Source organism: Cimex lectularius, unplaced genomic scaffold, assembly GCF_000648675.2.
Source record: "Cimex lectularius strain Harlan isolate CLEC.00 unplaced genomic scaffold, Clec_2.1 scaffold152, whole genome shotgun sequence".
NCBI classification, from domain to species: Eukaryota; Metazoa; Arthropoda; class Insecta; order Hemiptera; family Cimicidae; genus Cimex; species Cimex lectularius.
In genome coordinates this window covers 388,892-410,827 of record NW_019392749.1, presented here as the reverse complement: position 1 = coordinate 410,827, position 21,936 = coordinate 388,892, and the positions used below count along the sequence as shown (strand labels likewise).

Below are 21,936 nucleotides of genomic sequence, written 5' to 3'. Positions count from 1 at the left end.
AGTGACATCCAATGGTACGACCTGTTATTACTGTACAAAGTTTTCGTTGCATGTGACAATCTGGACAAAAGCATTGTCCTGTGAAAGCAAAGAAAGATAAACATTTAGACACTAAAGCTTGTTTCTGTCTGTTTCAGGAACCCAATTGCTCAGCTTCCAAGTCTCCCAAGTCGATGTAAACTAGAACAAATCATTCGCTTTCGTTGAACACGCTGGCAAGCTTCAGACATGTTAGACTCGAATCAAGTTCGATAACTTCCCTCAACATGACAGACAGGTCTAGCAAACCATGGTTAATCTTCAATCCCTTCATTACCACAAACAAACTTTCGAACCACGTTTCATCACCGAATGCAGAGCAAATTTTATGAGCTGCCTCGGCTGCCCTACCGAGCTAAAATGTATTTAATAAGCATGTATGAAATAGATCTTAAAACCAAGAGAAAGAAAATATTTTATAATTTTCAGTAAACAGTTCAAGACACTTTTTCTTTATGAACTGGCACATTATCCTCTTGGTATTACGTGATGTAATACCTAATGCTCTTATGTAACTAAAAATGTAACGGCATTAAAACAATAACCAATGAAAACTCGCACAACTCTTCTGGTTACATGGTATACATGATGGTGCAGATGATCAATAAAAGCTTAACAATAAAACCAATGTATTTTAATATAAATACCTATTAGGATGTGAAGATGGTAGTAGGAATTGAAAATGGACAAGTGGCACTTCTCCACTGAGCTCTTGGTGTTGCAAGCAAGTTACATCATAAGAAATGTAAACTCTCCTCACGTAAACCTTTAAACAATTATTATTAACGTTTATTTTTCAAGTATAAATATGGATAAACTTACTTCCAGTGCAGCATTGCAAACTGCACGATTGGTATGATAGAAGAAATCATGAAGAATGTCAAAAATGGATGTTTCAGACTGAATTAATTTTTGAAGATTTTCCGGGTGGAAATCATGGCCGTACATGTCTACAGCCGAAAGGAAAATAGACTCCATTTGATTATGTCTCAATTCATAGGCTGGTTGATGAGCGGCTATTAAAACCTGTAAACAATATAAATGTAATATAAATTGTATTTTATTTGGTGAAAAAAGGTGTAGTCGTACTTGTCTTGCTCTAAGGGCTACTCTAGAATGTTCACTTCTGTTAAGCGATGTCAATTCGTTAAGTGTACTGGCTAATTCATCTGTAAGTCCTGGCTCATTTGACCAAAGATGATCGATAAGCATTGTTACAAGCATGTTTTTCTTGGCAACCTGATATAAATAAATCACATTTAAACCATTATCGAAAAGATAAAAATTATTAATTCATTACTTGTCCATGGGAGAATATGGTCGATGTTACTGCAGCCATGTCATCCTTATGTTTCTCCCTGATCGCAGTTACACATTTGTCATAATGACCTATAAAGACATTGGCTCTTCAATGTTTACAACAAATTAAATAAGAAGTTTAATAGTTTTAAAATTTTACAATACCTTGTTGGAATTGGCTTTCAACGTCATAATATTGCCTGAGAAGTTCATGTACAGCAGATTTCATCCTTCCTCTAATTCCATTCCGGTATCTCTGAACAAGCTGCACGATTCCCTGAGTAGTTAGGAAGAAGTTATCTCTATCCGCACGTTTTTGAAGAGTCGCTGCATGACTAATAAAGAAAAAATCAACTTAAGCTAAATAAAAATACGTTAAGTATTATTTTACTTTTAGTAAGTATAATTTTTTGATTATTTCTTTTAAATATCAACATTGCTATCCACACTGACATTTTGCCATAGTTTTAATTTATTTAAAAATCTTTTATAAAAACATTTCAATTTTAAGTGGAGAAAGGTGCTCGATGTGTTCCACTTAATTGAAGGGTGCCACGCCTTGGCTCCATTTAGGGAGAGTGTAGGAATTCCAACCAAAATGAGAAGTGTGCTTGAGCACAACAAAAGTATTTGTGTCCCTTGTTTCTATTTTTAAAGGAAACAGGGCTGTTTTATTGTTTATAGTACTTTAAAGATAACTTGTTTTGTGTTTCTTTGGGTATATTGAGTGATTGTATTTATTAGCATGAATGTGTAGTGCGATAGGGCCTATGAAGGAATATTGAATACTACATTGACCCTCAATTATATTAGTTATTTAAAGGTGGCTTCAGACATGCGGGATTCACCAAACCCCGAGCAAAGGTTCGCCGAATCCCAACTAGAGGGGATGGGTGCTTCGTTATTCACCGAGCAACAATAGTTCGTGCATGCCTTCCTCAGCTAATTGTCAGTTTTGGCACACACACCACATTTAAGAGTGAGGGAGAGTGTGAATGGTTTTGAATTAGGAAACTGATTGCGTTGGGGGCTGAAATGACCTAGCCGTTGATAGCCCTTGGAGCCCACCCTCAGTGGCTGTACAGTAAGACTGAGGTCTGACCCTGGACTGCCAAAACCTGGGGTAAGTGATTCTCAATGCCTGCTGGTAATTTATTGTAAATTACAAAAGCTGGAATTGCCAGTGGACTGCAAGAAGTGATAGACTCAACTTTGTACAAATATGTATGTATGTATGTACATGCATGTGCAGACTATAAATCAGTAATCAGTCGTTTCAATTTTAAATAAATTAAGTAATTGAAATATTTTGTTCTAATTTTATAGAAGAAATGGATTATGTTGTTTATTCTGTATAGTAATTGTATAGAAAACGTTTGTTCCGTTATACTTCATAATTAATTATTGATATCTACAATTTTTTTAAATTATAACTGAAGATTTACCTATCAATAACACTTGCAATTTGTTGGCTAGGAAATTGAGCAAGGACTGACGTAATATTTCTTTCATATAGCGTCATTAATTTTCTAATTTTCTTTTCGACCGACAAAGGAATTCTTCCTGATATTGAAGCAATAACTTCTTGTAACTCGAGCAAAGGTAGGCTAGGATCTCGAAGTGAGGACATAAACTTCTCAATAACTTCTCTCAACCTCATTAAATGATACGGCTCCGGTAAACAGTAACCTGGAAAATCCAAATTAATTGTGATATACTCAAAATTAAATTACACTGCTTACCTGCTAGAATATTGTCGAGCATCTGCCTATAATGGTTATGTTTATGATTTAATTTATCACCAACAGTAGGTGTGGAAACGTCCAATTCAGGAAACAACCCTTTATAATCTTGTGCTTTTGTAACCAATGAAGGGTCATCAAGGTCTAAATGTCCAATGACAGTGCCAGCATCAAGTACGGCACCAGGTCTTTTAGTATACATAATAGTTCCGGCTTCTGATGCTGTAAGTGTCATAACCATTTTCATCACCTGAAATAAACCCACAATCAAATCAAATATAATATTTTAAACGTTATTATCAACGTATAAACAAATGTTGAATTTTCTATTATGAATACATTTATTTTCCTTTAGAATGTAACTTTAAAAACACACCTCAATTTCAGCATATGTTTGGCCTTTGTTAACATGGCCCCCGTCTTCGACAATTAGACTGAGAAGCTTTCCAGCAGAAGGAGATCTAAGAAGGGAAGGATCATTTTCTTTTTCAAATACACAAGTTTGATTACCAACAACAATTCGGTAACGATCTACTTCTTCTCGCATATAAGTTGTGAAACTGGATCCATCGAGAGAAAGTAATATACCTATAATTTGCATAAAATCTTATTAGAAAATTTGAAAATCTTATTAGAAAATTTGAAATTATTATCAATTGAATACAAAGCTTGTACTAAAGGGAGTGCATGAAGGAAAACTGTAAGCAGACAAAAATCAAAAAAATGTATGTAATCAAGGATGCCTCGTTTAACACATTGATTGCGTAAAACTCAAATTGTGCATCACGACAACTTTCGGGTGTGGTGGCCAGTCTGCGTTCTCCCATTTATTTATTTTTTTTTAACTCGTCCTCCACTTCACCCACTACCCAATTCTGTTTGAAATTCCTAAGGATGCTCGAAATGATTTTTTTATTTATTCTGTGAAAATTAATTAATTTGATTTTCTCTGTAGTGTTTTGTTATTTTAATTATTTGCCAATTTTGTATTATTACAAAAATAAAGAAAAATTTATTGTAGAAAGTTGAAATGACTTTTATTCAATTACACACCCAAACTGAACAAATGATATTTATTGGTTGTCTACTTCATTTACTTTAGCCCTGCAGGAGACGCAACTGATGCATTGTACAATTTATATAATTTAGACAAATATCAAAAAAATCATTTCCATTATTGTTAAGTACCAAAGAGTAAGCAAAATGGGCAAGCATAGGACACAATGAACATGTTAATATTCTGATTATATAATACGATTTTAATTAACATAATTATTGAAACTTGAAACTACTGAAATGTATATAAAAAATAATTACTCAATTAATTTTTTCGAAATGAAAAATTTGTCAGGTGGGATTCAAACCCATGTGACTTTCGGCTAATACACGGCCCTCTCTATCACTTGAGCTACCGTGACTTCGATCACCACAAACTTCCCATTTTGACTTCCCGTTTATACCAATTGTAAGCAAATCGCGGCTTCATATAGAAAGAAACACTCACTTCTATTAACGATTGAACTACATTAGCGGGACTGTGTATGATTCACTGGTGTGATTCTAAATTAATACTAACTTTTAATTATTATTATCAGCTTATTTTTAATTATATAACTCAATTAATTATAAACAATTTTTTGCCGTGATTTGATTACAATTGGAATAAATGGGGAGTCAGAATGGGAAGTTTGTGGTATGGGCAATCGAAGTGATGGTAGCTCAAGTGGTAGAGCAGTAGCATATTTAGCCGAAGTCGTGGGTTCGAATCCCGCCTGGGACACAAATTTTTCATTTAGAACAAATTATGTAGAATTAATTAAGTAATTATATAATTAAGTTTTTCATTTAGATTGTTGACAATTTTTGTGGATGCTCTTTAAAAGCATGAAAAAACTGCATTCTTTTAAATGTTTTTACCTCCATCAGATAATCTGTGAACTTCAATCTCTTTGAAAGTCCCATTCATCACAAGGAAATACGAGTTTGCACCAGATTTAGTGGCCTGCACTTTGTACTTATACCCATCATGGATCAGCTCTACGTTTACGATATGATCGAGTGTATTGCATCCTTGAATCTGTCCTCTAAAATAACCGGGATTCATTGATTACCACAATTATCAAGATTACAAATTAGAAATTGACAAAAACCTTTCCATTGAATTTTGAAAACTTGAAAATGCATCGATGACTTTTCGATCGGCAATATGTAAGGCACCACAAATAACTCCTAATAGAACATCTGGTTTTTCAGCCTGAACCCTCTCAGCTATTAGTATGTCCAACCAAGCAGTGTCAATCGTATTTAACTAAAATTAATTAAATAAAGTTATATTTGTTCATGTTATGAAAATTAAAGACATGTTTACTTGAAATGACTCCGTTTCTAAAAGAGTAATGAGGTATTCAACTGTTGTTCTAAAGTCACCTCGGATTGAAAGTTCCTTAAGTGCAATTACTAAATTCCTTAAAAAAAGAAAAGAAAAGAAAAGAAAATACTTGAAATCCTGTGATAGCTAATTACACCCACTGGTGCATTAATAAGTCTGAAATAAGAAATAGTGAACAATCTGGAAATTGGTTTTCAATCAAACCAACATATATTATTTATAATTTTGGATTATTTGGAAAATTATTCTATTTTTTATGTAGAAAGAACTTCTTTCTATGGAAGTTCATTTACCTTTTTATTTTAATAATAATTATTTTATTTGTTCTATTTGACTATTTAACAAAATAAAAAAAATTTCTTAAGAATAACTATAAAATTAAGTATATTGTACCAACATAATTATTCTTACTCTCTAGCTTGTTCTCTATTTTCTCCCCATGAGAAACAATGACCAAATTGAGAATCGGCATATTCGTGGAGACCACCAGAGGCAGCAACACTGAAATATCCCCAAACATTTTTTGAAGATCTGAAGTTCAATTCTTGTACCGTTCCAGAACTGGGCTTGAAACCTATACAAGAAACGTGTATAATGGATAGAAATTAAAATGAAAATTATTTCTAGTTTCATACCTTCATCTGGATTTTCACTCGTTATCCTTGCAGCTATAACATGACCCCAAGGTTGTGGTTTATGCCTGGGTTCATCAAAATCAATCAAAGAATCACCCCATGGTGACTCACCATACAAAACTCGTATGTCTTTTATGCTATGTAAAGGTAAACCCATAGCAACCTAACATTAAACATAAATAACCTCAACTTAGCAATAGCTCAACATATCAAAATAAAAATATAAAAAAAATTGGCGTATATATAAATTGTATGAAAGGAAGTATGCATGTGAAAGAGTGACTCCAATGGTGTTATACCGCAGTTGTGTTTGTGAATTTTGCAAAATGTAATTTAACTAATTTACAATTGTATCCATTGTCTCTATTAAATATTTTTGTAAATATTATACCTGAAGTTGAGCAGCTGGCAGGTTAACATCAGAGACCATTTCTGTGCATGGATGCTCCACCTGAAGTCTTGGGTTCAATTCGAGAAAATAATAAAATCCCTCGGTGTCGTATAAATACTCAACAGTTCCGGCACTAACATAACCGACCATTTTAGCAAGTCTTACTGCTGCCTGTAAATTCAATTGATTTGTTTAAACCTTCAGAATTTTAATATGGATAACCATAATACAACAACAACAATAAATAACAAGGACAATAAATACACAACATTTATTCAACATGTACATCAAAATAATTAATTTCAAATTCTTTGCCCTTCTTAGCAAAATACAAACTCCTTATTACAATGAGAAAAAAAACACTATTTGGAATTTTTACTTGCTTCAGATTCGATATATTTTGTGCAATGGGACCATTTTGATTCAGTGGACAGGTGTCTAACATTTAAGTTGGGACGGGGTACGAGTCTACCCAGGCATTTAACCCCTCGGGTCTTGGTCGCCCACCCTGCATAATATAATATATAACATTTGAGTTCATTGTCCAAAAGTAGGTCAAGTTTTGGTAACAACCAATAACCAAATTATGTAGATGTTAATGATGTTGAAAATGAAATAAAAGCCAGACCAGGACCATTTCACAACATATACTCTATTATCTTCTAACTTAGATCATATTAAAAGTAGAATATACAGTTAGCAATATACAGTTGATTTTTAGCCAGCAGAAAAAATTTTCCTTATTATAGGCTTTTCTAATCAACTATGCCCCTGATTTAATTTAATAGAGGTAGAGAGCATAATCCCTGTTTTATCTATTTGTCCTGATTTGGACACAGACCTGATCAATTCTTTCAGCATACTTTCCCAGAATGAACCATGGCTATGGGGCATTTTTAATTTTTTTAAATTTGGTTCTGCTTTACGTAGCATTGCGTTGTTAGTTACATGTGATTCTATATATATTTATTAAAAAATATATGATTTTTGTAGCAGCGTAGATGCGTAATTATTACAATTTCCTATAAGAGCAAGAATTTTCCAATTTCATACAGCTCCATCTGAATAAATCAAATGGTTTTTGAGGTAATTTTTAAATTGCCAAGGAAAAAATCAGACATGCAAGCTTACCCTATCATTCTTTTCAATGAGATCAAAATAAAATTTGTATTCAGTACTATTAAATATGTAGTAATATGTATTGTTTTTTTTTTGTTTTTTTTTTTTTTTGTGTGACTTATTTTTCACCAATTTCTTTTCATAGTAATATTGTTCAACATTGTTTTATTTTCCATTAATTAAGGTTTTTAGTTGAGCTAAAAAAGTTGTCACGAGCAGGATTCGAACCCATGCCCTTCACCCTTCAGCTTGATATGCCGTTACTCTACCACTTGGGCTATCAACTATACCTTTTTGCCATTTTTCAATTAATTGGTCAATTTTTGAATTAATTGAATGATATTAATTGGTCAAGTGGACCACGAAAAATAGTGAATTGTTTTATTTATTTATTTTTTTTAAGTTCTATTCTTGCTTATGTAAACCTTTTTTCATTTAATTTCTCTTTCATCCTGTTTCTAGTCATTTGTTAAGTTTTGCCTCCCTCCCACCAATTACATTTAATAGATGGTACAGAGAATTCAATTACCACTGTAATCTAACGTCAAATAGGCAGAACCCCAAGGTTAGGTTCAGAGTTTACCTTGGCCGAGGCTACTTTGTGAATTCATATACGAATTCATGTCTGTATAAAACCTCACAACTAAGAAACATTTAGGATGCCTCCGTACATTATATCCTTATTTTAATTTACTTTATTTAATTAGTGTGAGAATTAAACATTGTGATGTGGGGGTAATAAAAGGTTAAATTTTGTGAAGTTTGGTTCTAGGGCTATCAACTGCTAGATCATTTCAAGCCCCACACGTGGAACATATAAAGTACAAACAGGGACTTGCTATGACGGACAAGTACAGTTTCATATCAAATAGCATTCGTACTCGCTGTTTTGTACCAAAGCATTATTTCAATGAAACATCGAGTAACATTTCTTTACAAGCAAGACACATTAATGCGTTGTTTCAGTTATAATTAAAGTAACTTTAATTTTTGTTTTTTCTTTTTTGGATTAAAGCAGCAACCAATTAGATTTTTTTTAGAAAAGAATTCAGCCACCGCTACCACCCACAAGAAAAGAGAACATAGGTCTCAGAAAAACTGAATGTACAGATACAGAAGAAATTTTTAACAGAATATTTGGAACAAATAGATTAACCAAAAATCAAAATTTTCAATAATAAATAATTAATCATTTTAATTTTTGATTATAAGATTTGTACTGAATGCCAATTTATTCTAAATTAACATATGTAGTGCATTATATACCTTTTCCATAGCTTCAAAAACTTCAGGCTTGGCAATAACTGCTGGTGCCTCTTCTATAATCTTTTGATGCCTTCTTTGAATTGAACAATCTCTTCCAAAAAGAGAGATAGCGTTGCCATACTGATCCGCAAGAAGCTGGACTTCTAAATGGCGAGCACATGTAGCAAGTTTCATAATGAATATTGGCGACCCGGGAACTTCAGATTGAACCTTAGGAATGTCATTATTAGATTAACAATTAAATTATATAAATTGATGCTATTTTTATTGTAATTGATTGTAAAAAGGTAAAAAGAACAGACTTGTCTAAAGAGACTAGGAAATTCTTCAGAAGTCTCGGCTTTCCTGATTCCTTTTCCTCCACCACCTTCACTAGCCTTAATCATTACAGGAAAACCAATTTTCTGGGCAGAAGCTAAGCCTTCTTCTGCATTCGATACACAGCCTTTTTTGTACAAATCTGAACTAATCTTAATTTTTTTACCAGAGTAGTGCGCTTTCAATTCTACAGAAAACATAAAAAAATATGTAAAACAAAAGTTAAATAAATTAATGTTAGAGATTGTCACACACCAGATCCAGACCAAGGGAGAGTGGGAATTTCAGCAGTTTGTGCTACAATACTAGAAGCAATTTTATCACCCAAGGCCCACATAGCCTTCTCAGGAGGACCGATGAAGGCAATATTATTTTTATGCAGAAGTTCTGGCAGTTTTGGGTTTTCTGAAGCATGTCCCCATCCAGCCCAGACAGCCTACAATCAATTATTTGTTAAATCAAATAATTTAAACTGTCAAGTCGAATAACTATACCTGAACTTGTGTCCTAATAGCTAAATCAACAATAAGCTCAACATTTGCGTAATTGTTGTTATTTGAACCTCCTGGCACCGGCACATAGTGATCAGCCATTTTTATATATTCAGCATTTGCTTATTAAAAAATATATTAAACATTAAATTCAGGTATACTGAAAATTAAATATTTATTAAATTTATTTATAATTACCTTTAAGATCTTCTGGGGTGACCATAACAACAAACCTAATTGCTCTCTCATTTTTAAACATTTCATACGACCATCGCCGAATTGATCGCATACATTTAACGGCCGCAATACCATTGTTTGCAATTAAAACCTGTACAACGTTTTTTTAAATATTAATAAATTGATATAATAAATAATATAACATGCAGTTTTATTGATCAATAGATAATTAGCTAATTTCATAAGAGATAAAAAAAAGATGAGAGCCAATCCCTAGTTTGTCAATATGATTGCCTTGTTATGTGAGTAACTTCGGTTTCCCTTGTTTTTTTTGTTGTTGTTGTTGTTTCTTTATTGAAGTATTTTGGGAAAACCCCTAAGGCGTGTAAACTTTTATTTTTGGTCTAGTTTGTCATGAGCCTAAAATTAACTATAACTATAATTCTTCAGAATGAAAGAATGAGACTATTGCAGATGGCAAAACGTCATCAATGTACATTCTTAAAATCTTCACACAAAAAAAAACGTAATTAAATATTAATTAATTGAAAAGAATTTATTTGGTCAAGTGGACCACGAAACCTAATAAATGCAAAAACCAAAATCTTCAACTTCTTCAATTAATCATCAATTTATTTATTTTTCATTTTAAATGATAGGACACTGTTTGAAATAGTTAAGCTCGTATTTCCATCCTGTTAGGTTGAAGAGTTAGATCAAAACGTTTAGTCTAATGAGAAACTAGTAAAAAAATCCAAGTTTTACATCCCGAAGAATTTTTCTCCAAAGCACCCAAAAAATATAGGGGGAGAGGAACCAAAGTTAAATTCACACTGTATGTATAGACAAATATATAGCTCTTATCTTGTCCAAGGGCTTCGAGACACTGATTTTGATAGAGAGTAAATGTTCCTTTCATAGATTTTGATTTAGGTACAGAAGAAAATATTCACTATTCTCAATTGCTGGAAGTTTAGAATGTGGGCACAGGTAACCCCCGAATCAAGTATCCATGTAATCACCAAGTTGTTAATAGCATAAATGTTTGGTGCCGACTCCTGGGAAATCAGTTAGTTGATCCTTATTTCTATCAAAGCTATTCTATTAAATGCTCAGTTTCTGAATTTTCTCCAATAGGATTTACTAACGCTGATTTAGATGTTCCACAGCTGGTATGCCAAAGAATGATACTCCAGCTTGGTGAATGTCCTGCACACATTCATTGCAAGTAAGAAATTATTTACATTGGCACTACCGGGATAGGTGGAGAGGGCCAAGGCGATCCCATCTGTTGGTCCCCTCGCACAACCAATCTAACTCTGTTGGATTATTGCTTATAGAGCTTTTTTTTTAAACCTGTTTATGCTGTCTATAACCCTACAAACCAGTTGAATAAGTTCAACAATGGGGAGAAGTTGCCTATTAATCCGTCTCTCTGGAATCCATCACACTGAGCACCAGAGCAAAGGGAAGTTAAAAAAAAATCTTTGCATTTTAGGCATGGGACAGCCAGTTTGAGCGTGAACTTATGAAACACAGGTTTAATTCCTGCTTCATTAGAATGTTTTAATATTTTATGTTTTTTACGTCACATTAGCGTTAAAAATTACCTATTTAAAAAAGCACAGAATTTATATTAAAAGTAACAAACAAATTACTTATTGAAAATAATAATAAAAATGAAATTAAGATATTTCTTTTCACATTCTGGGTCATGACTTTTTATTCTTTGATCAATTTAAAATCTGATTGTGCATCAATGTCAGTGTAAAAAATCCTTTAAAACAGTGGAATACGTTCTCATTTCAATGTTATACTGCTTTGACATATCCTGATAACAAATATTTAAAAAAGTAATAAAAAATTAAAATTAGACTAAAATTATTAAAACATATTTTTTGGTTTTTCGATAAAATTATCTGTTCAAGAAAAATTCGGCCAGGCCATCTAAAAAGGACACCCTGTTTACATTCACAATAATAAACAGCCATGATCATGAGAAATTTGTCATAAAGATATTGTTTATATAAAAGAACAGCACCAGTACACAGCTATTTCTTTTTAAAAAAATGGTAGATGGTACTCTCTGCTGTGATTACGCAAAATTATAGCAAATAGCGTTCCTACTGTTGCTGTGCTTATGCACAGTTATCTTGTTTAATGACAATTAGTTCTACTCCAGATAGAATTTTTGCTATCAGGTATGTTATGTGCTTAATTAATTCAATAAATTAATTAATATCATAAAGAGCTTAAGACCAAAACTAGGCATATGTACAATAACAAACAATAGGTATAAATATTAAATTCCACAATAGTAATCACAGTAACAACTTATTTAACAATTTACTACAAAATACATTATATGTACAATAAATAAATTGATAAGTAAGTCAATGAAAAAGTTCATGAAAGTTAAACATTAGGATATGTTTGATTCTCCTTTGCTTCCATGGATGAAGGTTGTGCCTGTATTTCGACATGTGGGATCTTTATACTCTCATTACTATTTTTAAAAAATTTCAGTGCGGCGTTTGATTTCATCTTTTACCCAGCTCAATCCCATTTGATCATGTAGCCGGGCAATTTTAGTGCCTCGAGGTGAGGTGGTGAAAAGCCTTAATAATTTATTTTACGCCACCTGTATTTTTTCAATATTTGTGATGCACGTGTAGTTCCAGGCAGGGCATGCATAGAACAAGGTGGGATTTAAAATTTGACTGTCGGAGCTACGGGGCATCGGTGGAAATAAGACCCTAGCAGCTACCCTACCCTTTTTAATAATTTCCTTTATATGGTCTGAGAAATAAAGGTCAAGGTTTTCTCAGACCACTCTATTTGACAATCATCCAAGAAATGACACATCACATGCAAGTTTGTTGTATAATTTATTAGTCATGATTATTATTGTTTTGCATTGTCAAAAACGACCAAACTACAGGTTCATTGACCCAAAAATCTCTGGACGATATTTCACATGTGTTATTCTAGTTAAATTATCTTTTCATATTTTTAACAGTGTTTTAAAAGTTTGTTTGACTTTATTGCATAAATCGGAAATAGCACTGTCGTTCAATTTTAAACATGGTTCGAGGTGATTGTTCGTTACCTTGTTAATAACTTTTGTGCCCTTGAATCTTTTGACGAATTCTTCTGGAGTTGCGACGGTGAAATCCTTTTCCAGCTGCCTTTGATGTATCACTGTCCCTTGAGACATGCTGGGCCTAGACAATTTAACAAAACCAGACATTTTTATTAAATCGATGTCAAATACAGGATAAATATCGTATCTGTGTCGTGTTTCAACGGGTCTCCCCCCTTAAATCGAATCAAAATATTGGAGGAAAAAAGAGCGTTCCACATGCAAACACGTGGGCAGAAGGACTGCATCATATGAAAGGCGATAGTCTTATATTGATTTATCAATTACTGAATGGTCGTTTCACTCTCTAAGTCGTACGAAGGTCAAGTGTTAAGGCGTACAAAAAACATTTTCTTTTACTCGATTTTTTTGTTTTTGTTTTTTTAAACCGGATAGTGGAGAAAGTAGAGATGAATTAAAGGTATCGTCCACTTAAAATGATGCAATCGACTGTAAACATTTGTCAGAGTTACGAAACCAAACGACTCTATAAGAATTCGGAACGCCGAATTTTACACAAAAAACTTCAACCAGCTGATGTTATGAAGTTGAGAACGACTTGTGTCTATTCTGACAAATCGGCGATTTATCTTCACGGTAACTTTGCTCGCTTTGCATTGATAAAATGCAATGGACGAATATCGGTGGTGTAAAACGACTTTTTCGCCTATCAACCATGTCGCCTTTTTATTTTTTTATTATTTTTTAATAGTAATCAATTACGAAAGATTTTAAATGTCAAATGAAGATATGAGAAGTAATGTCATCGGATGATCGGGTCCTCGTCGTTGTTGTCATCCCGTAACGATAACAGTGATCCCTACCTAATTATCTTTTCCACTTTTAAAAGTTACAAAGGAAGAAGAAAAATCATTTCTAATTTTTTTTTCTACGTATTTTTGGCAATCGGAAGAGGTTTTATATAGCCTTTTTAGTGGTTTTTTCCAGTCATATGCTAAATATACTTTAGAAAGTTAAGAATATGTAAGAAAAACTAAAAACACCATTTACAAATGCCTTCATCGAGTAATAGCACACGACACGAAAATTAAGAAACAATTAATTATTATGTAGCTTTTTTTAAACCCAAAATAGAACTATAGTTTGTATTTGTAGCCACGTTTCAGCCACTTTTTTTAATACTTTAAAGACAATTGCATATTACATTTTGGTTTAAAAAAATGGCACGATTAATGTAATTTGGGTTCTGGAAGGAATTATTCTCAAATCTACAATCACTTTTTACAAACTAGCCTTCGCCCTGCAATACCACAACAGTGAAATTAACACAAAAAAAACAGTTAAGACTGAAAATTAGTGACAACAATTTATGTAAATGGAATCCACAAAATAAAATAATATACGAAAATCTATACGCAGTAAAAACATGATTTCATCGGGTAATACCATATGACAGTAAAATTAACACGAGTTGTGACTTTGACAAATAGTGACAACAAATAATGTAATTTGGTCTCTCGAAGAAATAATTTTATTCAAATATCTATAAGCAATTAAAAAAAAGTCTTTACCATGTGATACCACACAACACCGAAATTAACAATTAGTGACAACGATTACTAATTTGATCCCTCGAAGAAATAATTTTATTCAAAAAGCTATAAACAGTATCTTTATCATGTAATACCACACGACCCGGAAATTAACAATTAGTGACAACGATTGATTAATTTGATCCCTTGAAGAAATTTTGTTTGCTAAAATCTATAAGCAGTACAAAACAAGCCTTTATTATGTACTACCACACGACACCGAAATTAACAATTAGTGACAACGGTTATTAATTTGATCCCTCGAAGAAATAATTTTTTTCAAAAATCTGTAAGCTGTCAAAAAAAGTCTATCATGTAATACCACACGACACTGAAATTAACAATTGGTGACAACGACTGATGTAATTTGGTCCCTCGAAAAAATAATTTTATTCAAAAATCTATAAGCAGTAAAAAACAAGCCTTTATTATGTACTACCACACGACACCGAAATTAACAATTAGTGACAACGGTTATTAATTTGATCCCTCGAAGAAATAATTTTTTTCAAAAATCTGTAAGCTGTCAAAAAAAGTCTTTATCATGTAATACCACACGACACTGAAATTAACAATTGGTGACAACGACTGATGTAATTTGGTCCTCGAAAAAATAATTTTATTCAAAAATCTATAAGCAGTAAAAAAAAAAAGAGTCTATCATGTAATACCACACAACACTGATCCCTCGAAAAAATAATTTTATTCAAAAATCTATAAGCAGTACAAAACAAGTCTTTATTATGTAATTCCACATAACACTGAAATTAACATTTATTGACAACGAATGATGTAATTTGGACCCTCGAAGAAATAATTTTATTCAAAAATCTATAAGCAGTAAAAAAAAAAGAGTCTACCATGTAATACCACATGACACTGAAATTAACAATTAGTGACAACGATTGATGTAATTTGGACCCTCGAAGAAATAATTTTATTCAAAAATCGATAGGAAATTTAAAAAAATCTTCATCATGTAAATCCACATATCAGTAAAATTAGCAAGAGAGTGGGTCATGGTCAATTAGTGACAACGATTCATGTGAATGGGAACCATCACGATAACAATATTTTAATTCGAAATACTTTATTTTAAAAAATATATCTATATAAACTCTATTGCCTCCGTCTTGTATGTGATACCCTAATTAGATTAATAATATTTGAGCTATTTTTTAGGACAATCAAAGAAAATTGAAAGGACATTGTTAGGTCAGGTTTTGGGAATGCAAACATCACAACTAAACTTAACATTTTTTTTTAATGTGATGAAAATGTAACATCTAGACTCGACTAGAGATCAGGTTGGTAGGTAACAACTAGCCCCTTTTTTATTTTATTTATAGGACTATTTGACTGCATTCCACACCATCGTTTATTTGAAAGATGAAAGTGTAGTAGTGATGGTAAAGCTAATATATTGCAGCTTGTCAATGAGTAGAATGTTTAATCCGTAACATGTTGGATTATTTGCATAGATGTACTCTTTTACTGCTTACGTGATTCGTCCTTTGAGTGATTTTGGACTTCTCCATTTCTGAATTTCTGTGAGCGTCGGGGGTGCGTCGACTGACAGATGACGACCGAACGAGTCGTCGCCGGCAAGAGCTGTGTCTGAGGTGATTTCCGTCTCTTCCGTCCGTGGCTCTTCTGCGAGATCGAGGATCATTTCGACGCCGGACGTGTTGGCAGGACCTACGTCCAGCTCTCCGAGGATGAACCGCTTCGAATTTCGCCTCTGGATCATTTTCGGACGGTCCAGAGCGGTTTTCAACCAATTCACGAAAAAAGAAATGGTAGAAGATGTCAATAACAACGCATAAAACTTCACTTGTAGAAACGCACTGAATACGAGACGATAACAGTTAACAAGTGTCTTAACAATACGACTTTCACCTTGGATCAGAAGTAGACCGTTAAGCCGAAAGTGAAACGTTTTCTCTCCTATTTGTTCAAATATTGCAACCGAATAACAATAATATTTATTACACCTCACAAGGACGAGCTATCTACTAGTTAATAGCGAAGGACACATTATTACGCGGCGACCTAGAGGAAAAACGAACCAGAATAAATGTAAAAACTAATATTTTAAAATGTTATCTATCGGTTGAAAGGCTACTAGTTGAATAGTTCGTCAAAGAGGTGTGTGAAATGGGTCTGGAGGTCTCGAGGTCCCGGTAAATACTGAGACTGGGAGCCCCACCAGCTTCAACTCGCGAGAGGTGAAAATGACGAAACTGACAAAAGAAATCTCTCGACCTACCTGTCATTGTCGTACATCACTATTTCACCTTTATAGCGATTTTATTATTTTAATTGTCCTTTTTTTAACGATATAAACTATAATTTATACACATTTCTATATAAGTAAAGATATTTACTATAAGTATTCAGAAAACAAGCATGGATTTGAAGTTAACGAGAGATATATACTATTTTGTTGATAAAGTGATAAATATAAATATTGTTTCTATAATGTGGAACTTAAGTGAGGTGTCCAACCATTAACGCTCATCGCAGAATTCGTCAATTTATTACATTTTGACTTTATTTGTTTGAGATCCCCGTGTCGTTTTCCTACTGTGTTTTCCATTTTTTGGCGGCGGCAGAATAATATTGAATCGCACACATTGGGCTTGGTTTGCCACAAAGGTCTGTAGACAAAGTGGTAGGTTGATTTGATTTAAGACCATATCGACCTCAGATGTTTCCAGCACTGAAAAATCGAGCTTTTCAAGTCCCACATGGTGCTTGTGTCGAAATTCGCGGAATTCGTTGTCTTTATGTGGCTGATAGCTCCCGAGACTGTACTCCCAACCTGTATAACCACATCGGTCGATTAAAGACCAGATATGGGAGTATTTTGAGATGAAGCGGCGTTTGTGGTCCGATTATCTTAAGAGTATGTTTTGTCTCGCACGTCTTGGAACAAGCAGGCACCTGAGGCACAATCATATTGATCATAATCATCATAAACAGCGGATTAGTGGAGATGGCCAGTTTTGATTTGTCGTCATTCATAACTTACCTCCACTTTGCATCATTCAGAACCTTGTCAAATGTTCTGGGGTGCTTATACGATAGGAATAGGCAACTTCGGCTAAATGTGCAGTGACCAGAGAGACTGATTCATCCAGAGTGTAATAAGAGAGAGAGATTTTTATAAAAATACGCTGAGATATAAGTATTTCCCTAAAATCTGATCTGTCCTAAACCGGCATTTGTCTATACTGTGGTGCAATGGTTTTCACTGAGTTAGGTGCTCCTATGAAACATTTAAATAAAACTTCTTGTAACACCTAAGTCAATTATAAGTTTAAAGAAGAAAAAACCGAGAATTACAAATTGAAACTTGGTTTTCTGGCTCTCTGATCCTTACAGACATGCTTGAAACATTTACTGACGCTTATTTTGACATCACTTGTATTTAGTTTACAATGTGAAAAAAGGGCAAAATACATAAACAATTTCCAAGAGTGAATGTAATAAAGAGATTAGAAGAATATAAGGAAAAACCGGAAAATTTGTAAGCATATTTGAACATGTAAGAGAAGTGAATCCGGAGGGCAAATCTAGCATAAATCTATTTATATAATTTAATATAAGCAACTCCTTTCAGAATCAATACATCCACGATAAAAAATCCTGCTTGCCGACTAACTCCACGGTTTGGTAGGAAGAAATTGTGAATTTCTCTTAACACATTTTACTCTAAATTTAAAGATTTGTCAAAAAAGTATTCATTGGTAATTATTCATGCTATTTTTGAATATTCTATTTATTTTAATATTTAAATATGTATTGCACGTTGTACCGGACTTGTGTGTAATAAGTAACCGGATTAATAAATCTGAATTTGTGAATTTAGCAATGTGTTTTGTGATTTTTGAGTGAATATTTACACTGTAATATGTACATAAAAAACCCGGAATGCGGCTCTCATTAACCCAGTGCGCACACACTCCTGTTCTATACTATCGATTTGTTTGTTGTGAACTAGTTCAGCAGAGCACCGTATTTTCGAGGGATATAATTTGTATTTGTTTCTTAATTTATTTTTAAATTGATCCATTCAAATACATTTTCTTGTTAACAAACGTTTCGGAAGCTTCAACAACGCGGCGGTCGTCCTAGGCATAAAAATGTTCTATGTCCAGTTGTAATCATTTTGTTTGCCAAGTTCAAAGCAGATGTAACCATAGTATTTGTGACAACGATCTTCGGTTATTGCCCCTTCTGATGAAAAGTTAACGGGGTCCGGCGGAACGCCTGGTCCCGGTGAGGGGACCCGTGGGCGTATTATGTACCTTGACATAATTCTCGCAATGGGTACTATGCGTTTCTAATAGCCTAATACTCAACTAAGCCTTTCCACCTTCTTAAAGCTTATGCGGGTGTATCCTGTTCATCAAACAGACGGAAAGAGACTCCTACCCTAATCCCAATCCTAATTTTACAATCCAGCCAATCTAAGGTGTTATACGACCCGTGCCTATGGATGGATGGTAGTGTACCAATAACGAAGCCTACGGGTACCTACCAGGACATCCTTGAGTAATCAACCTTACACCTTAAAGCCTTAAAGGTACCTCCCCACCCGGACCTTTAGATCCTTCATACCCGTGGGAACACATGGATAAGCCAAAAGGAAACACAAAAACAACGGGGAAACTTGCAAAGGAAGACCACAAAAACCAACTTATGGAAATTGGAAAGCGCTCCGAACTCTCTACAACTCCCATGAACCAGGGATGAGCCGTCCAGCGGACCAACCTAGCTGCAAAAACTCCAAAGGACCTCAATTCAGATATGAGTACGTTGAGAAAGGGGCTGTCACCATGTCATGAGTGCTCATGGAAACGGTACCTACTCACTGCCGTGGAAAGGGGCAAACCGCAGAATAGGCCCTTACAGATAAACTATAAAAACCACTAGAGTGCCGTGTGGGTGCTGGATTCCGGGCACTAAGGACACTGCCACTATTTTCGGGCTGAAATCACAAAACCCATGTATGAATGCTGGGAACATCATCGTCATCCAGAGAGCAAAAGCAAAGGTCTAACTCTTGATGCATCAAATTAAAACTTTATCTTAGCTTTGCGATGATAACCGTAAGGGCCATAACAAAAACTGATGCTGAGGGCGCTTAAAGCAAACTTCCAGCACAGTAAAGCTGCAACACTTACGCTTGGCCAAGGAGAACAGCATCGATGTAGCCCTTATCCAGGTTAGTGAAAAGGTAGAGTAGTAAAAGGGGGAGATAAAGGAAGAAAAATTATATAGGGCCAAGTGCAACAGTAATCACCTATGAAACAATTGAATGGGCCCTTGACAACTTCGGTCCCACATCTCCAGGGACAGACGGGATACATCCAATATTCCTTACAAAAAGAAAAAATAACACCAATTCCTCTACTTGTAAACATATACAGATGCTGCCTGGCAATGGTAAACATCTCAAGCACATGGAGAATGGTAAAATTAGTCTTTATTCCGATGGCCGCAAGGAAAAACTTCACAGATGCAAAATCATACTGATCGATCAGTCTAACATCCTTTATACTCAAAACACCCGAAAGGCTAGTTGAAAAACATATAAGGGGCAGTTCTGTTAAAGAAAAACTCCTTCATAAATATCAGCATGCCTACCAAAGGAAAATTCTGTAAATCAGCCCTACACCAAATAATGATACAAGTACCCACATCATCCTCGAATGCGAAGCAACGGCTCAATAGAGACATGACCTAGGATACAAAAGGAAAAAACAGGGAACAAAATTGTAGCAGCCACAATGACCTAGTATTTCTTAGGAGAAAAATCGAGTCAGTTGCACTTAACTGGGGGACTAGGAAGGTACAATAAGCCAGAAGGCTGCATACCTGGGGAATACAAAGCCCGCCACCTTGAATTCATCTCATCTCGTAGCCAAAGTGATGCGTACCAATTGAATATTAACCGAATTTTGGTTTAGACTTCATTACACTTACAATTTTAGGTTGAATTCAGGGCAAATTTTCATTGTACATACTAAAAAATGCGATGATGAACAAAAGTTTGACCGATGTAGAGTAGGAACTATCTTTTTAAAAAGGAAAGTTTGATCGGTTAGAATGTCCATTTACAAGAAACAGAATTTTCATGCATTATAAAGTAATGATTGATTTCTTTCCATTGCCAATAACTAAAAATAAAGTTCTCTTGTTTTCGGTTTTTCTTAGCTTCTTCACTCTTTAGTCGTTATAGTTTCCTTTCCTTGGTTTTACTTTTATCTCGGTACACTGGTTCTTGTTAGCATAGCAACTGGGTAAATGTATTATCCCATTAAATTAATTTAAGCAATTAAAAATGTAAGATTTCCTCTTGGGGCCTTCGTGGTGATGAAACTGTATTTTGGTTGTTTCCATTCATTTGGCTATATTTGCTGTTTGGGTCATCTCGCCATCGTCAGTGGTGACAGTGTTGGCCGACCAAGCATAAGATAAGCACATCAAAATGATCAGAAACGACCAAAATAAAAATAAAGTCTTATAAACTCCCACTAACAGTAACAATTCCTAAATAATGACTGCGAATTAATTAATAAAAATATAGTTTGGAACAATTGGGCTAATGTTTAATAAATCACCCTAATCTTATATTCATGAAAATGCAATAATGCTCGTATTTCTCCACTCGAATAATCGGGAAAATAATTACATTACAAATTGATACACGGTTAGGTTTCGACCATGAGATAAAATAATTTGCCCATTATTATTTCATTATAAAAAATATTCCTGGACTCAAGCTAACCAAAAACATTCTAAACGTTTGTTAGTACAATCTAAAAAAAAGGAGTTTAGAAAAAGAAAAAGAACAAGAAAAGCATAAGGTTTAGTTTGATGATGGCTGGTCAAGAGGGGTTTAAAATGCATCATTTGTATATTATTATTTCATTAAGTAAATCACTTATTTTTGGACTAAGTTGACCAAAAATATTCTAACCCTTTTTTAGTAAAATCTACAAACTATATGTTTTAGAAGAAGATAAAGAAGAAGAAAAAATCAATGCGTTTATTGCTTACTTGTCATGGAAAATACAAAATATATTGTTTGTATATTACTATTTCATTATGTAAATCATTTATTTTTGGACTAAGTTGACCAAAAAACATTCTAACCCTTTTTTAATAAAATCTACAAACTATGTGTTTTAGAAGAAGATAAACAAGAAGAAAAAATCAATGTGTTTATTGCTTGCTGGCTATGGAAAATACAAAATACATCGTTTGTATATTATTATTTCATTATGTACATCATTTATTTTTGTACTAAGTTGACCAAAAATATTCTAACCGTTTTTTAGTAAAATCTACAAACGATGTTTTA

The 21,936-nt window shown here is 33.8% G+C and overlaps 1 protein-coding gene across 2 annotated transcripts in view; it reads right to left on the bottom strand.

Moving 5' to 3' along the window:
* The window catches only part of LOC106672618 (acetyl-CoA carboxylase), a 50,176-nt gene that overhangs the window by 18,312 nt on the left and 9,928 nt on the right, over positions 1-21,936 (bottom strand). Inside the window, exons 1-21 of one of the 2 annotated variants that reach the window (XM_014404171.2) lie at positions 16,064-16,711; positions 12,976-13,090; positions 9,888-10,017; positions 9,693-9,811; positions 9,454-9,634; positions 9,183-9,385; positions 8,881-9,090; positions 6,496-6,666; positions 6,105-6,267; positions 5,881-6,043; positions 5,449-5,545; positions 5,231-5,388; positions 4,998-5,164; positions 3,457-3,668; positions 3,081-3,330; positions 2,784-3,027; positions 1,504-1,673; positions 1,340-1,428; positions 1,129-1,278; positions 862-1,065; positions 687-805 (exon numbers count right to left, since the gene is read on the bottom strand). In XM_014404171.2, the coding sequence (XP_014259657.1) occupies positions 687-805; positions 862-1,065; positions 1,129-1,278; positions 1,340-1,428; positions 1,504-1,673; positions 2,784-3,027; positions 3,081-3,330; positions 3,457-3,668; positions 4,998-5,164; positions 5,231-5,388; positions 5,449-5,545; positions 5,881-6,043; positions 6,105-6,267; positions 6,496-6,666; positions 8,881-9,090; positions 9,183-9,385; positions 9,454-9,634; positions 9,693-9,811; positions 9,888-10,017; positions 12,976-13,090; positions 16,064-16,311 (3,563 nt within the window). In that variant the 5' untranslated portion in view covers positions 16,312-16,711. Of the gene's footprint in view, positions 1-686; positions 806-861; positions 1,066-1,128; positions 1,279-1,339; positions 1,429-1,503; positions 1,674-2,783; positions 3,028-3,080; positions 3,331-3,456; positions 3,669-4,997; positions 5,165-5,230; positions 5,389-5,448; positions 5,546-5,880; positions 6,044-6,104; positions 6,268-6,495; positions 6,667-8,880; positions 9,091-9,182; positions 9,386-9,453; positions 9,635-9,692; positions 9,812-9,887; positions 10,018-12,975; positions 13,091-16,063; positions 16,712-21,936 lie in introns of those variants that run through there. The other variant, XM_014404172.2, reaches the window with a different exon arrangement.